Genomic DNA, 17,648 nt, shown 5'->3' with positions numbered 1-17,648 from the left:
TAACTCCATAGTTTTGCACAAATTTGCGGTAGTACCCTGTTAGTCCGAGGAAGCCCCGGAGTGCCTTTAGAGTCATGGGTTGTGGCCAGTGTTGAATGGCTGCTATTTTATTTTCATCTACACTCACCCCCTTCCGTGAAACCACATGTCCTAAGTAAGCAACCTGTCTTTGAGCAAAGTAACATTTGGATTTCTTAAGGAATAAGTGTTGTTGTTGCAAGATTGTGAACACCGTACGAAGATGGCAAATGTCATCTTCCCAGGTTGCACTGTAAACGAGTATGTCATCAAAGAAAACCAAAACAAATTTCCGCAAAATGCCGCCGAAAATTGAATTCATTAAAGATTGAAAAGTAGAAGGCGTATTAGTGAGGCCAAATGGAATCACCATAAACTCAAAGTGGCCGTGGTGGGTGCGAAAGGCCGTCATGTGGATGCTACTGGGGTCCATCAAAATTTGATGGTACCCGGATCGCAAGTCTAATTTCGAAAAATATTCAACGCCGTGTAATTCCTCCAATAATTCGTCGATCACCGGAATGGGGAACTTGTCCTTTACTGTTTTTGCGTTCAAGGCACTATAGTCGATACAAAAGCGCCAAGTGTCATCTGCTTTTTTGACTAACAATACGGGTGAGGAGAAAGGGGATGAACTGGGTCTAATGATCCCTCTTTGTAGCATCTCATCGCATTGCTTCTCAATTTCATCTTTCTGCATATGAGGATATCGATAAGGTCTAACAACAATGGGGTTGGTACCTTGTTCTAGTAGGATTTTATGGCTGGATCCTCTCGAGGGTGGAAGTCCTTGAGATTCCTCGAACAGGCAGTTGTAGGTTTCCAGAAGGTGTTGTAACTGTGTAAGGGGTGCCTCCTTTAGTATAGTTGCCGAGAGGCTTCGGTGTGACGGAATGTAGGATGAGTTTCCGTGCCACGTAACCAGCATGCCTTCTCTTACAAACTGCATCTGCATTTTTTCAAAATCCCACGTGATATTTCCTAAAGAGCGGAGCCAATTTACTCCCATGACAGCACCAAATTCTCCAAGTGTGAGGACGTAAAAATAAACATGGAAGATATGCTTTTCCAGTTGAATCTGAACAGCCGAACACATCCCCGAACATGGTAGACTCTTCCCATTTGCGACCTTCACAGATATGTCTCCTCGTTGCGATATTTCAAGGTTTAATTGTGAGTCCAAATTGGAGTCTAAGAAACAGTGTGTGCTGCCGGAATCAATAAGGACACGGAGAGGTATCGAATGGATGTACCCTATTAATTGCATAGTCTGCGCGTTACTGATTCCCGTAATGGCGTGAAGAGAGATGCCGGGGTCATCTGGATTAATCGTGTCAACTTCATCTTCTGGGTCGCTGTTCTCGACCACTTCTAGACCAAACAACCGTTTGCAACGATGTCCTGGAACGAACAGTTCATCACAGTTAAAGCACAACCCTCTTGAGCGTCGTTCCTCCATCTCCGATCTGCTCAATTGCCTCGTGATCGATGGTCGTGTGTTTGTTGGGATGTTACGTCTTTTTGGATAATTGGGTTCTTGTCGTAGGCTTCCTGTGCGTCTTTCGTACAAACGGGCCAGGCCCATGGCAGTTGTTAAATCTTTTGGGTGGTGAATGTCTACCTCAATCGCGATGTGTTCTTGTAGGCCGCTAATGAAAATTTCCACTTCTTGCTCGCTTGTAAGGGAGGAAGCTCGTGCAGAAAGTTGATCAAATTGACATTGGTATTCTCCCACCGTGCCTGTTTGTCGCAATTTCGATAGTTCTCCCAGTTTGTTGGTGCGAATCGGTGGTCCGAACCTCACGTGGCAGTACTGTGCGAAAAACTCCCATGTAAGATCGGGTCGATCTCGCTCAAGTTTTAAGAACCACAGTTGAGCGTCTCCTTCAAGATGAAAAGACGCGAGCCCCACACGCTGATCTTCGGGTGTGCGTTGATGGCGGAAAAAATGTTCACATCGGCTTATCCAACTAATGGGGTCGGTTGACCCATCATATGTCGGGAAGTCCATCCTAGAATATTTGGGAATGAATTGATTCGAGTTTCCCAACTCATTGGATTTCCGCTGATCTCTTGTCTGTGAATCAGATGCTCCGCTGCTATCCTCACTGTCCTTCCTGGTTTTTGACATTTGAGCAGCCAATTCTTCAAGCCTTTTGTGTAGAACTTGCTGGTTGTGTTCTTGTTCATCTTGTCTGCGTGCTTGGTCTTCTTTTTCGGATTTGAACAACTTGAAAAGGGTCGTAAGTTGCTGTTGGATTGCTTGCAAATCGCCCATGACTACTGGCTCTGATACCAACTTGTTATGAGCACGGTTAAAGGATCGGGTTATGGGTCGGTGAAGATGTTGATCGTTTAACTTTGAGATTTGTTTGTGGCTTTTTCTACCTTATCTACCTATTTTTTTGGATGTTCGAGGCTCGTTTGAGAGAACCTCGCGATCTCAATATTAGCTATAAAAAGCTGAATGTCTTATTTCTTTCATCAGCAACCCTTTAAATACAAGATAAACATTAAATTGACATCCCAGAAATATGTCCATTATTCCCCTTTCTAAGCTCGAGATTCTAGCACTTATTAAAGAAAGTAAATAAAAATCCAATCAATCTCATTCCTTATTTTCTAAACTTTCCATGAGTAAACCTTTGTTATAGCACATCTTTGATTTTTGCTGCTCGATTCTTGTTTGAGTTGGGCTGGGCCCCATGGATTGAGTCCCTGACAGCCGGCCTTAGAGCAGTCCGAAATTTAATGGAACAGGTAAAACTTTTAATTTGCTGATATATTTTGTGCAGTCATAGCGATATACCTATGCTGGTCCAATCTTATACAAAAACTGCCTCTAATGAGTTGTTCCTCTATTATATTGCTTCGTTGAAATAAGAGAAGACTAGGTTTGCTCATCTGTCTACTGTTATGTCTCGGATGCACCACCATCGGGAAGGCTATCCATTTGGTTCCCTCGTAGATTTTGCAGCAGACCCTATTGGGTGTAAGTATCATAAAGTTTTTTTTCTTATGTCCACCTCCGGAACGCATCATAAAGTTTTTGTTCTTGTGTCCACCTCCGGAACGCCTTGTTTGTTTTTTTGTTGTGTCACGTTTATCTTTAGTTTCAATAAAATTTTGATCCATTTTTGTTTATTGCGACATTTCTTGGAATCTGGAAAGTTATTATTCCTTAACATGTGTAAATTGGCCTCAAAATGTTCTCTTTAATTATTGACAAAGTAAACATTTAGACTTGTTATTTGAATGACAGAAGAGATGCATTTGGTTCATGAACTGAATGTAAGGATTCAGAAAAACACAGTTGAGAGAGCAGAAAAAAATTAATGTACCAGATGCAGCTTTTGGTACTAGTAATTGGGTTTTTTTTTGGTGCAGAAGCCACTCCTGATTCTTCGTTTCAGGGGTCATTAATATCTCCCTATCAAACTCTTAAAAATAATAGCCTTATTGAGTCATTGAGAATGCCTCATTTCTTTAGTATGACATGCTATGAAGGGTTGCCTTGAGGAAACAAAGACATGATTTTGCGAAGCATTGAATGATCTAGAGTCTGAAAACTACTCATTATTTATACCTCTTCTTTACTGGACACATTCTACTTGATAGGCTTAAAATAATAATAAAAATTCATTTTGAGATTGGAGTGGTTGTTTAACTTATATTTGCAGATCCAATCTTTTCATTTTCACGATTGGCTATACATACAAGGAATTTGTTAGCTGATCCAAGGTTCACACCTGTGGTACAGGTAGCTGGTTCGTTTTGCAATTTTTTTAGCTTTCATCACCAAAAACATTGCCATGTATTTTGTATGTGGCTTTGACAAAGATGAAAATTCACTAGATTCTTGGGTGGAGTGGCTTGTCAAATGCATGTGTAACAATCTTTGGTGATGTATACCCACTCCCGAAAGACCAGCAGGTGATTTTCTTCTTGCTCTGATTTCATGAAATTAGTAAATGTTTCACTTGATATACTACATATATTGTAATGACATGCTTTGAAATTCTCATATGTGCGTTGCTAGTAATTAGAATGACGTGTGCCCGTGTCACTACTGTTTAGAGTTATTGGTCATCTCGCCACATATATGGAAGAAATTCTCATCTGAATTTTAGGCCTTCTTTGATGATTGATACTTGTTGGCGTTCATTTAGAAACTGTATATGTAAATATGAATACTAATGCTGATTCCTGAATGTTCCATACATATTAATGGAGTTATTGTATACAGCTTCATGTGTCTCAATTGACTGGCATTTCAGCACCCAATTGATTACGGTTTCACTCTATATTTCTTGCTGGTGATAATATGTCTAATTGCATTGCAGGAATGGGCTCATAAACAATATATGTCAAAACATCAACCAGGACCTTCTCAACGGTGGGGAAGTTTCTTCTATTTTTGGATGCAGAACATAAGGTTTGTGAATTCTTTGACATAATTGTTCACGATGATTAGTTTTAGAAATGATATGTTTATTTTTTATGTATATTTATGACATTGTATCTCAATATTAGTCAATTTTGTGTTGTTGACACCGTATAGAACTGCATGGAATTTTCCTCTGCCCTCGCATGACCTCCTGCATCTGTTTTGTTGTAGTGCAGTGGTGCTAGTTTCATCGAATAATCTTCACTAGGCATCACTAAAAAAGAAAAATATGCTTCCATTTTCTTCCTATATTTGAATAAACAATTGTTAAATCGTGATATATCTTCCAAATTAATTCATGGGGTGGATTAACCAAATCCTCTTTTTGGCTCTTTGCCACATGAAGTGCTTCTTCAACCAAACAAGTGATTTGAATAATTATGATAGTTGCATAACTCGGATTACTGCCTTTATGTGTGTATCATGGACATGACACTTGTTTGATTGTGTTGAGGTATTTTGGTGCACTGTTTGTGTTTTGGCTGGGAATAGTGATGTTGGGTTGGTCACCTTCGATCAAAATTCCTTGATCAGACTTTCTATCCACCGCTGTATTTTGGATTCAGTTGCCCTATTTGCTACATTTACTTTTAACATAGGACTGGAGTTCAAGCTCGACGCTCCTCTTTATGTATTTTTTATGTTTATTTGTGAACAAGCCCGTATCAATGGTGATTTTTTTAAAAAAAGGAAAGAGGAAAAGAATAGTAAAACGAAAATCTAATGCAATGTCATACAGTTGAGATGAATAGCCTCAAGATTTTGATTAGCTTTATAACCTATTAGCAGTGATATCTATTTCATTTGAGGCTTCGGAACTGATACTCACGGGAAATCTAGGGTCCGATCCCAACGAGCGTCACTAGTTCAGACGTGGGCTTTAAGATGACCCTGAGCCTGAAATCAAGAAAAAGACCGTTAAGAGGGGGCCAGGAGGGTGTCCTGGCGTAGCCTCTCCGACGCTCAAGTCAGTGACTGAGGATATATGGGGGGAGCAGCTAAGGGTGCTGCTGAAAGCAATATAGTGAATTTTCTATCATACGCTCAAACCTGGTATTTATAGGAGAATACCTGGGCCCTTGATGGGCCTGTCTTCCATTTGGACTTGGGATGGGCCACGGGCTCCTGGGCCGGATCTTGATGGGTTCATCCCTGGGGTATCACCAGTCTCCCCCTCCCGAGTCGAACTGAATCGTAGGTTCGAAGTTCGATTAGTTGTGCTGTCCTCGGGGTACCGGGTGCGAGTTGTGCATTTTCTCCCAGCCGTTCACGTGTTCATCCCCTGGCACCCTCCTTCACAACCACGCCCCATCTCACTCCAATAGCCCTCGCCCCTCGCCCCTCACTCTTCTCCCATCACCCTCTTGCCTCGAGCCTCACCCAAAAGCGTGCTCCCAGCCTGTGCCTGCTGTGCTCTCACCCTCGCCCCTCCAGCACCTCGCCTGCCGCTCGCCGCTGCCCTCGCCGATCACCGTCTCGCCCCTAGCCTCGCCCAACCACAACTGCACTACTGCTCGCCCAAGAACAATCTCGTGCTCGCCCAAGCCACTCGAGCGCTCGCCCATCACACCCTCGTGCTCACCCTACCAGCTCGCCCAAGAACAGCTCTCGTGCTCGCCCAAGAACAATCCTGTGCTCGCCCAAGAACAGCTCTCGTGCTCGCCCCTACCGGATCCTTGCCCAGCCGAGCTCGCCTCACGCCGCCTTTCCTCGCCCCTGCCGAGCGCCCCGCTGCGCACGCTCGCCCTGCTCGCCCATCTCCCAGCGCTCGCCCATCTCCCAGCTCGCCCCAAGCTCGTCCGGCACCACCACCTCGCCCCATCCTGCGCACGCTCGCCCTCACCAGCTCGCCCAACGCCACCACCTCGCCTAGCCACAGCCTCGCCCACAGCGCTGTCCTCCCCCGCACATCCTCGCCCATCACCACGAGCTCGCCCTCGCCTGTGCCAAGCTTGCCATCCCCTCGCCTCTAAGCTCGCCCAGCGCTCGCCCCTTGCTGCTGCGAAGCTCGATATCCCCTCGACGCCACAACAGCCTCGCCCCATCACACTCGATGCTCGCCCAAAGCTGCAGGCTCGCCCTTGCCAGGCTCTCGCCCGCTCGCCCTTCATCCGCCAGCTCGCCCCGACGCCCCAAACATGCTCTCGCCCAAGCACGCCCCTTGCGAATGATTGTCTAATTTCTGAAAAAATTATGGGGGCGTTGCCCCCACACCCCCACGACCTGACCGTCGATCCCCGTAAACTCTGCTCCCAACAACTTCCGTTATCGACTAACCAAAAAATTTTTCTTCCTCCCAAACTCTGCTCTTCTGCTAGGCGATGCCTTAGCAGGAAAATTTAATTCTCCTCCTCCACTCTGCTCCTATGCTAGGCGACGCCATAACAGGAAAATAACAATTCACCACCTCCACCCTCTAACTCCTCTGCTAAGCCGAGTCTTAGCAGGAAAATAAAAACTCAACATCTACACCCTCTAACTCCTCTGCTAGGTGACGCCATAGCAGGAAGATAAAATTCAACGCTCCCACCCTCTAACTCCTCTGCTAGGCGATGCCTTAGCAGGAAAATAAAATTCAACGCGCCCACCCTCTAACTCCTCTGCTAGGCGAAGCCTTAGCAGGAAAATAAAATTCAACACCTCCATCCTCTAACTCCTCTGCTAGGCGATGCTTTAGCAGGAAAATAAAATTCAACGCGCCCACCCTCTAACTCCCCTGCTAGGCGATGCCTTAGAAGGAAAATAAAATCAACACCTCCACCCTCTAACTCCTCTGCTAAGCCGGGCCTTAGCAGGAAAATAAAAATTCAACACCTCCATCCTCTAACTCCTCTGCTAGGCGATGCTTTAGCAGGAAAATAAAATTCAACGCGCCCACCCTCTAACTCCTCTGCTAGGCGATGCCTTAGCAGGAAAATAAAATTCAACGCGCCCACCCTCTAACTCCTCTGCTAGGCGATGCCTTAGCAGGAAAATAAAATTCAACACCTCCATCCTCTAACTCCTCTGCTAGGCGATGCCTTAGCAGGAAAATAAAATCAACACCTCCACCCTCTAACTCCTCTGCTAAGTCGGGTCTTAGCAGGAAAATAAAATCAACACCTCCACCCTCTAACTCCTCTGCTAAGCCGGGTCTTAGCAGGAAAATAAAATCAACACCTCCACCCTCTAACTCCTCTGCTAAGCCGGGTCTTAGCAGGAAAATGCAAAATTCTCCACCCTCACTCTCTAACTCCTCTGCTAGGCGACACCTTAGCAGGAAAATAAAAATTCTCCACCCTCACTCTCTAACTCCTCTGCTAGGCAACGCCTTAGCAGGAAAATGAAAATTCAACACTCCCACCATTTAACTCCTCTGCTAGGTAATACCTTAGCAACAAAATTTAATTTCTCACGCTGCTTCTCTACTAGGCGATGCCTTAGTAGGAAAATAAAATTTTTCTCCTTCCCTCTCATAATACAACAACATTCATGAACTGAAAAGAGAAACCTTATTTTATTGAATTCCAACGGATAAATAAGACAAATTCATAAACGAAATACATCAAAATTCAAGTCAAGATTAATATTCTCTAAGGTGGCAAGCGTTCCTGAGCCTCTTTAGACCTTTGCCCAGCGCCTTCTCCAACTTTCATCTCTGCTCCTCTTGTACCTCCCCAGGACAAAGTTACTCATTTCTTCCTTTCCTAATCATGCTAAGCTCCACACTCGCTTTCTTCCCATCTTCTTTCACTATCCCCTCATAACACCGACGCGCGACCATCTGGTCCCCGCATAAGGCTCCAACCTCCTTCCCTACAGGGAACTTCAACTTCTGATGATATGTGGACGCTACAGCTTTGAAATCCTTTAGAGCTGGTCGCCCCAGAATTCCATTATACGCCGAAAGGGTATCCACCACGGTGAACGCTATCATTTTTGTTACTCGCCGATGATCAGTCCCCAAGGATAGGGGAAGCACAATCTGACCCAAAGGTGGGATGGCGCGTCCTGCAAACCCATACAACAGGGTGGAGACCGGCTCAAACTCAAATCCTTCCACCTTCATTTGATCGAACGTGCTCTTGAACAAGACGTTCACGGAGCTTCCATTATCAACAAATATCTTTGCCACATCATAATTGGCAATGGTGGCTGTCACCACCAAGGCATCGTTATGAGGAGCCACGATGCCTCGAAGGTCTTCCGGCCCAAAACTGATGACGATGTCTTGTGGTAAGTCTGCACCCCTATATATCTCAAAGTTCTCCAACCTTCTCCCACGTACTTTCCCAGCTCGCCCAGAGTCTCCATCAGTAGCACCCCCCGAGATCATATGAATCATTCCTCTCGTAGGGTGGTTATCCTCGTTCATTCCTCTCCTCGGTTCTGCGTGCTCTCGAGGGACATCCTGATCTCGACTTTCTCTCCTCGACTCCTCGATCCTCTGATGTACCCATGGAGGACCTTGACGACGTCTAGGGGATAGACGAGACCTCGGTCGACTCCCAGATGCGGATCTTTCTCGTCTGTCCCGCGAAGGCAATCTAGCCCTGCTCTCAATCCTCTGCGACTTCTCCCACCTCCCCTCGGACTCTCCCACCTCCATCACCTTGTCATGACTTCTATCCACATGAACATGAGATGAGAACCGTCCTCTACCTCTAGTTCTATCCTCCTCCCTTCACCTGCACCCCTCTTCCTTCCTCCTCTCTCTACTCCCTCAACTCTTCCTCCCCCGGGCCGCTGCTCCATCCTCTTGTGCCGCTGGGCATCTTCTAGATTTACATATTTTTCCGCCCGAACTAACAAATCATCATAGCTCGACGGAGGTTTCTTGACAAGCGATTTGAAAAATTCTCCTCCTCTAAGTCCCTGGGTAAAGGCACTTATCATGATGTCAGGAGTGGCCGCTGGTATCTCCAATGCTACGTTGTTGAAACGCTGAACAAACTCTCGCAAAGTTTCAGCTTCTTGTTGTTTCACCACAAACAGGCTCAAATAGTTTTTTTGGTGTTTCTTGCTGCTAGCAAATCGGTGCAAGAAGGCAGCTGAGAAGTCCTCAAAAGAACGTATAGAGCTGGGCTGCAAAGTGTTAAACCATTGCTGCGCTGACCTCACCAACGTGCCCAGAAAAACCCTGCACCTGACCTCATCTGAATACTGGTGCAACAGAGCCGCATTCTCAAATCTCCCCAAGTGTTCTTCGGGGTCTGTATGTCCATCATATTCTCCAACGTTTGACTGTCGTAAATTTGGAGGAAGCCCCTCTTCCAAAATGGCGAGGGAAAAAGGACTTCCTTTCTTGGGGGCTGCAGCAGCTCTGTTTCCCAATTGCTGCCTCAGCGTCCGTATCTCCCTCCACATCTCTTCCATCTCCGGATTCTCCTCACCTGGGCGAGGTCGCGTCTCCTCCACCCTACTCTGACTTCCCTCCACATTCTCCTCTCGTTCCTGGCGAGCGGCCTGATCTTCTGCAAACATAGACTCTTGATTCCTCTTCATGGCCTCATCCACTGTCCGGGTGATAAATTGACCCAACTGTTCTAGGGTCAAGTTCCCCACATTCTCATTGGGACGGGGTTTCTCGACCCTTGTCTCGTGAAGGGGCTGCTCGGTTCTCGTCTCTTGACGAGGTTGCTCCTGTCTCGTCACAAGATGCGGTTGTTCCTGTATTGTCTCAGCACGAGATGGTTCAGGTCCCCTCCGAGGACGTGATGATGCTGAGGTAGCTCTTCCACTCCCTCTCTTACCTACCATATCTACGTCTCAACTCAAACTTCCCACAGACGGCGCCAAGTGATACTCACGGAAAATCTAGGGTCCGATCCCAACGAGCGTCACTAGTTCAGACGTGGGCTTTAAGATGACCCTGAACCTGAAATCAAGAAAAAGACCGTTAAGAGGGGGCCAGGAGGGTGTCCTGGCGTAGCCCCTCCGACGCTCAAGTCAGTGACTGATGATATATGGGGGGAGCAGCTAAGGGTGCTGCTGAAAGCAATATAGTGAATTTTCTATCATACGCTCAAACCTGGTATTTATAGGAGAATACCTGGGCCCTTGATGGGCCTGTCTTCCATTTGGACTTGGGATGGGCCACGGGCTCCTGGGCCGGATCTTGATGGGTTCATCCCTGGGGTATCAGGAACTGTTGCTTGGGTTGATGTCAAAGAACGGTCGAAAAGATTGTAGCTGATGGAGGCGAACAAAATCTAAAGGTTTATCACCGAAACTTCATTCCATGTTTATAACAGAGAGTCGTGTCTTGATCAAATTGATGTTTTATGGCTCCGCTTTCTTTTGGTAACATTTATAGTACTCCTGTAGGAATTAAATGCAATATTTTTGAAAGCCTCTGAAAGTAGTTTTGTCTAAAAGAAGTTGAGTTAGATTATGCTGCTCTCATATCAAAAGACAGCCGGGACGATATTCGTGTGCGCCAAGACACCCAGGTTACGTATAGATTGTCATGTTATATATATAGAAGATGTTGTTTTTTGTTTGTATTCTGTTTTTTATTGGTTTTTATAACGTCTCTCACAGTTTAATAATAAGAGAATTTCATTTGAATAAGGGCAGATGGTTGAAACACTAGAGGATCATCTTGTATTTTTCGGCGTTCATATTTTATTATTATATTTATCTCTGCTATAATAATAATAATAATAATAATAATAATAATAATAATAATAATAAGAGTAGGTCTCATGTGAGACCGTCTCACGGATCTCAATCTGTGAGACGGATCAACCCTACCCATATTCACCATAAAAAATAATACCCTTAGCATAAAAAGTAATACTTTTGCATGGATTACCCAAATATAGATTCGTCTCACAAAATATGACCCATGAGATCGTCTCACACAAGTTTTTGTCTAATAATAATAATAATAATAATAATAATAGTATTGTATTAATCATGGTGGGGTCCCCACACCTTAGTTGTATTTTTTTCTGAAAGACAAGTGCATTATTAGTTATTTGTCCGGGCTCCATAAAGAAGTGTGTGTGAGCGAGGAGGAAACTCCTACACAAATGCCAACTCACGTGATTGCGTATGATGTACTTTTAAAGGAAATAAATCCAAATTTCTAAAAATTCCAGGAGACTTCGATTCTGTTTTTACACAGTTCTTTAAGTTTAACGGGGGATGGGACGGGGATGAGAAGTTGATCTTTGAAGTCGAACCCTAAAAAGCAGGGATGGGATGGGGATGAGAAGTTGATCTCCGAAGCCGAACCCGAAAAAGCGGGGATTGGGACGAGTATGTGGGTGATGATGGAATTCGGGGACGGGGATGAGAATGACAAACCCGTCCCCACCCTGTCCCATTGTCATATCTAGGATCAATCATCTCCTCGTGAATATATAATTGTGTTTATTAAAATACATTCATGTGGCTCAACTGTTATTGAAATTTTTGGGAAACATCAATCGATTATGTTTGTATAGAGAGGTTCACGTGTAAGTCTTCACGAAATTTTTTGTGAGACCGACAATTTTAATTTTGTGAAACATATAATTTTATATGAGTTATTCATTATTTTTTTTATGTTAAAAGTATTACTTATTACTTGTAAATATGATCCGTCAAGAGACAAATTAAAAGAGATTTTATGTTTACACTGATCTAATATACTGTGTTTAATCCTAAAAAAACAATAATAATCTTTATTTTCCTATGTTTATCAAAATTCCCAACTATGTTGGTTCTTTTATCTATCAAATCAGCTCCCACATCTCTTGAAAGCAAATACGAATTAATTACACTTCTCATTTATTAATATTGTTGTTAATTTTTATTCTTATTAATGTCTATTGTTATTGATTTAGTATGATTGGTTATAAAAAGCTATTCCGGTTATTGAATCTGGTTGGCCTAATATGTTTTTCTAACATTATATTTTGTTATTTTCCTAGATAAATATGTCTATTTTTTTTTTCCTAAATACATCAAACTCTTACAAAATGAAGCTGGCATGGATTTTTTCCTATTGAAGCTATATCATAAATTTTGAATATGATAATTAATGGTTATTCATTATTATAATTATCATACTGACGCACGCGTTACGTATTTGTGCATTATTTTTTATAATTTATTTGATTTATATTTTAAATGAGTATAAAATATAATTATAAAAAATAGTAGAAGACTATACTGTAATTTTGATATATGAATTAAAAAAATAAATATGAAAAAAAGGAAAAGAAAAGATCCAGATATGAATTAAAGCTACAACTTATTAATACTTATAATACTAAAATTCTATCAACCGAGCCATATTTAACTTGCAATAAAGATTAATATTTTATTAATATATATATAAATATAATTATTAAAAATATATGGTGACATCAAAAATTAATTATTTTAATCATCTCAAATTTAATAATATAATATAAAAAATATAGATGAACTCTTTAGCCTATACGTTCCATGGCATATTAGTAAATTAGCACAAGAAGATACGGAAAGAGTGAATAAATGAAGATAGGAACTGGAAATTTCACATCCTTTTCTCGTACAGACAGAAGAATGAAAAAGAAGCGAAAGGAGGAAGTATTATTCAATCATCATCAACAGATGGCTGATGCATCGGTATCTTCATCTCCAATAGCAAGATTATCCCAAGACCAACTGTTTTCGATCTTGCTCCTCTTACCCATACAATCAATTCTCTGCTTCGCCACCACATGCAAAAGGTTGAATCTTTTGGCATACTCAGATGCTCTGTGGGAGTCTGTATATAGGAGGGACTGGGGACATCCACCAGCGGACGCGGCCAAGCTTCGATGGAAGAATATGTACCGGCAGGTTTACCAGTTGGACACTGTGAATTGCCACAGTCTCTTGTTGGGCAACGATGATGAGTGGCCCTGCCCAAGACCCAGAGCTTCCCATTCTCTGAATTTGGTGTCCGGATGCTTGGTTCTGTTCGGTGGGGGATGTGAGGGAGGTTAACCTTACCCAATCGCTCTTTCTACTTGCTTTTTTCCCACGAGGGTTCTTGTTCAATTAATTCATCCTTGTAACGTTGTGTGCATATGTATTGCAGATGGAATTGATATTCCCCACCCCTAATACTTGTATATCATGGTCAGCAGAAAATAAAGCAACAATTTCATTCGTCTTGATAACTTGAATTTGTTACTCTGTTGACATAACAAGAGGAGCTTCTAGTTTTGAAATGTGTTATGGAGCTATCATTCAACATTTGACCCAAGAACCATCTCCATAGTGGTAGAAAAACATCATCGTACTCTATACTAGCAGTATTTTCGTTTCTCAAGGCCTTTATCTTTATGAAATAAAGATAAAGATCGAGTCCGTTGGATAATTTCATTCTATAAAAATATTATTGTTGCAGATGCTGGGAAACTGACCAAATACTTGTTATTTCAATCAATTTGATTACTGAATTTCTGTCATTTCTTGTTTGTCATTGCTGCTCTCTGTTTTGATGGTTCAGGAAGGCACCTCGAAGACACATGGACGGCTTATGCAGGAGTTGATGAGTTGAAGAGGAGAAGAATAAAATGGCAAAAGACAAGTTCGGGCATTCCTGAGGGGAGGTTCGGGCACTCTTGTGTTGTAGTTGGCAATTATCTTGTCTTGTTTGGAGGGATCAATCAACATGGTGTCCGCCAAAATGACACATGGGTTGGCCAGGTCACAGTTGAAGAAAAACTTGGTAATGTTAAATTATCTTGGCGGCTTCTTGATGTGAGTTGTTTGAGTGCACCGCCACCATCACCGAGGGGTGCTCATGCTGGTTGCTGTATTGATAATAAAAGGATGCTTATCCACGGAGGCATCGGGCCATCCGGTGTGAGATTATGTGACACATGGGTTCTGGATCTCACGGAAGATGTCTGTTTTGGGACGTGGAGAGAAATTTTGTCTCAACCATGCCCTCCATCTCGGTCGGGACACACATTAACTCATATTGATGAAGCAAAGAATATATTATTTGGAGGGAGGGGATCAGGTTATGAAGTGCTTAATGATGTATGGCTCTTTGATTCTTCAGGCGGTAGATGGATTCAGTTAGTATTTGATTTATGTAACAGCATGCCTATGCCAATGCCCCGAGTGGGGCACTCTGCCAACCTTATAATAGGACATAGACTTCTTATTTACGGAGGTGAAGATTCAAATAGGCATAGGAAAGATGACTTTTGGGTTTTAGACATCGAGTCGATGACAACGAAGCAGCAGCAGCATAGAAAAACATGGAGAAGGCTTGAATTCAAGGGGGGCCACAAACCCAAGTGTAGGTCATTTCATGGTGCTTGTGTTGATAATTCAGGGTGTTATTTGTTTGTGCATGGTGGAATGGTTGATGGGTCAGTTGAGCCTGCTGGTTCATCAGGCTTAAGGTTCGATGGAGAATTTTTCTTTGTGGAACTTATACTGCACTAGTCTCCGTGATTTCGCATGTATAGAAGAAAAGGCTGGTGAGGTCACCGTATTGCTTTCCATGTAAGGAATCAGCAGTTCAAAACGCAAAACTACTCAGAAGAAAACTAATCAATGGGAAATGTTATGTAAATATTGAGGTGCCTGCATATGCCAGTGTGTACTTGTTGCGCTTCCAATTTCCCTTGGAATTACAAAATAGGAGTAATATGGTATGCCATTTCAGCTGGTTTGTGATCATATGGAGATGCATTCATATGCCGAATTTAGTTGTCGGTCTTCTTTTACCCTTTTCAGAATGCTTTTAGAGACCCTGATGGCATATGGTAGGAGCAAGATGTAGAACTGTATAAAACATAGCAAGCATGGATACTCTTGCCTCAAGTCGTTATTCGACAGGGTCTGGACTTGTCTTTCCATTACATAGGACTTCTAAAACAATAAATAAAATAGAAACAAGTGTACCTACCACTACTTGTACAACTAATGATATTGTGGCACCCATTGCAACCACAAAAATAATTCTCACAATATCAGCTCCACATCTCACCTATTACCTTTCATGGCGCTGGATCCTCAGGCCCTCTGTCTCGTTGCCCAGATGTGAAATACAGCATTCCATTCCAAAATCCAACTAGAGTGGTTTTGACTCGAAAAGGGAGATTTCCAATCACCCACCATTTCTGTTCCAATGATTCAAAATAAATGAAACTGTTACAAGGATATGAAAACTAGTTCCGAGTATAAGACCAGAAACATTACTTGTTGCATCATGGTAGATATGCCCATCAATCAAGAGTAATTTGTGCTAGATATGCCCATCAATCAAGAATAAACAAGAATGAGGAATCTGTAATGACAAAGTGGTTAGAAGGTATGGAGAAGATACCAGCGTATCAAATTGAAACTGAAATATTTCGCCAATCAGCGTCATCTTTTTGGTGACAGGATGCTTTTCCGTGGTACCTCTAACAATAACAATCGAATTATTAACAATCAGCCAAGGAAATTCAATATGAGAATCGGGTTTCGGCATAGGAGGTAGCACTTTCCACTTCATATCATCATCTATCATGTAGACTTCAGCATACACAACCTACATAAATAAAACCTACGGTCACAATGAATTACAGCACACGAAAGGCCAAACGCATTTTCATAATATTTCAACGTTTCCGTTGCATTATAACATTGCCAATTACGGGTGTTCATCGATCGGTTCGGTTCGATTTTCGGTTTTTTATTTCGGTTTTTTCGGTTTTCAGTTTTAGAAATATATCATCCGATATCCGAACCATTTGTCTTCGGTTTGGTTCGGTTTTCTACCAAAACGGTTCGGTTATTTCAGTTGGTTAATTCAGTTTTGGTATAATTATTAAAATTAATAATATAAATATATTGTAAAATATAATATGTTAACTTTTTAGGTGTTTTTCTTAGTAAAATAGTTAAATATAAGGTCTAAATTCATTAAACAAACAACAATCAACTAAAGATTATTCAAAATAGTTTTTCATTCACTAAATATCATATCAAAATATATAATATAAAAAGACAAAAACTTGTGTGAGACGGTCTCACGGGTCGTATTTGTGAGACGGATATCTTATTTGGGTCACTCGTGAAAAAGTATTACTTTTTATGCTAAGTGTATTACTTTTTATTGTGAATATGGGTAGGGTTGACCCGTCTCACAGATTATGATCCGTGAGACGGTCTCACATGAGACTCACTCATATAAAAAAATTATTAATTTAATGAAATTTCGGTTTTGACATATATAATCTGAAATCGAACCAAATAAATTTCGGTTTTAATATTTATATCCGAATTACAAAATTCGACTTTCGGTTTGGTTCGATGTTCGATTTGGATTTTCAGTTTTTTCGGTTTTATCCGAAGTTTGAACACCCATGTTGCCAATCCTGGTTTCTTTTCTTTTTTTTTTTTCCTTGGGGAGTTCACATTTTTAGGTGGAACGGGTGACTGGACTTTCTCACTGGGGTCAACACATTATAAAGAATTTTTCACTACTGAATGAAACATTAGTTGATCATCTTTCAAATTATAATCCAAAAATGGCCATTTTATGAAGAGTTCGCAAACCCTAGAGAAAGAGACACCAAGAAGAAAATGAAGGACATTAAAATTCTAGGGTTTTTAACACCATATGTTTTGAGAAATAGGCCAGCATCTACTAGGGTAGTTAAATTTTTTTTTTTTATAAAAAAAATCATATATTGAAATAAGCAATTGTATCAGATCTATCCCCCGATCATGCAACTAGCTGCTTATTCATAAAAATATGAAGTTAGATGACCTCATTACGGTAGTTTCGAATACATGGATTCCATCCCGGATTGTGGACTACATGGCTTAAAGCCATTTATATGAAATCAAAAAATGTTTTTTTGAAGTTTCTTGGATCACATCCAGGAATGGTTCATCTTGGCCTTCTTCAAGAAAGAGGCTCATCTTCTTATGCGGCTTTGAGACCCTTTCGGATCTCTTAGAAGCTTGTGTTTCTTCAATATACTGAAGGGTGTAGGTTCTACTATTTCAGAAGTGGGTGGTTCGCGAGTTTCTTTGAGTTCATCATCCTACTTTTTCTATCCAATAGAGACTCTTTATCTAATAAGATAACATTCCTTGAAACAAACATCTTTGTTTCATTGGGATCATAGAAGTAATATCCAATAGAATTATTTGAATATCCCACAAAGTAGCACAGATTGGCTCTACTATCCAATTTGGCTCACACTATCTGCTTCACATAAGC

At 41.8% G+C, this 17,648-nt stretch overlaps 2 protein-coding genes across 5 annotated transcripts; both read left to right on the top strand.

Moving 5' to 3' along the window:
• The first annotated feature begins 2,517 nt into the window (after positions 1-2,517).
• LOC140804278 (uncharacterized) lies at positions 2,518-11,081 on the top strand. Of its 4 annotated transcripts, XM_073160170.1 has the most exons (7): positions 2,518-2,778; positions 2,908-3,010; positions 3,699-3,778; positions 3,874-3,951; positions 4,362-4,453; positions 5,252-5,286; positions 10,596-11,081. In XM_073160170.1, exons 1-6 carry the CDS (start codon positions 2,770-2,772, stop codon positions 5,271-5,273), a joined length of 384 nt encoding a protein of 127 aa, XP_073016271.1. In that variant the 5' UTR covers positions 2,518-2,769; the 3' UTR covers positions 5,274-5,286; positions 10,596-11,081. The 4 variants fall into 4 exon arrangements, 1 of the variants encoding a protein (XP_073016271.1); XR_012112156.1 differs by lacking the exons at positions 2,518-2,778; positions 3,699-3,778; positions 4,362-4,453; positions 10,596-11,081 and having other exon boundaries at positions 2,785-3,010; positions 3,779-3,951; positions 5,255-5,291; XR_012112154.1 differs by lacking the exons at positions 2,518-2,778; positions 3,699-3,778; positions 5,252-5,286; positions 10,596-11,081 and having other exon boundaries at positions 2,785-3,010; positions 3,779-3,951; positions 4,362-4,429.
• Positions 11,082-12,907: 1,826 nt separating this feature from the next.
• LOC140804680 (F-box/kelch-repeat protein At1g51550-like) lies at positions 12,908-15,200 on the top strand. Its single transcript, XM_073160770.1, has 2 exons — positions 12,908-13,406; positions 13,920-15,200. The coding sequence occupies exons 1-2, from the start codon at positions 12,935-12,937 to the stop codon at positions 14,870-14,872; spliced, it is 1,425 nt and encodes a 474-aa protein (XP_073016871.1). The 5' UTR covers positions 12,908-12,934; the 3' UTR covers positions 14,873-15,200.
• The last annotated feature ends 2,448 nt before the right edge of the window (positions 15,201-17,648 follow it).

This window comes from Primulina eburnea, chromosome 11 (genome assembly GCF_022965805.1).
Source record: "Primulina eburnea isolate SZY01 chromosome 11, ASM2296580v1, whole genome shotgun sequence".
NCBI lineage: Eukaryota > Viridiplantae > Streptophyta > Magnoliopsida > Lamiales > Gesneriaceae > Primulina > Primulina eburnea.
Note: the sequence above shows the minus strand (reverse complement) of the source record. Positions and strands in the feature narration are given on the sequence as shown.

Bases quoted from the DNA above. Each gene is read 5' to 3' on its own strand.
- LOC140804278 (XM_073160170.1), top strand. The intron at 3,011-3,698 runs GTAAGTATCATA...TTATATTTGCAG, and splicing joins TGCAGCAGACCCTATTGGGT to ATCCAATCTTTTCATTTTCA. The intron at 3,779-3,873 runs GTAGCTGGTTCG...AAAATTCACTAG, and splicing joins GGTTCACACCTGTGGTACAG to ATTCTTGGGTGGAGTGGCTT.
- LOC140804680 (XM_073160770.1), top strand. From the start codon at position 12,935: ATGAAGATAGGAACTGGAAATTTCACATCCTTTTCTCGTACAGACAGA. The intron at 13,407-13,919 runs GTTAACCTTACC...TTGATGGTTCAG, and splicing joins CGGTGGGGGATGTGAGGGAG to GAAGGCACCTCGAAGACACA.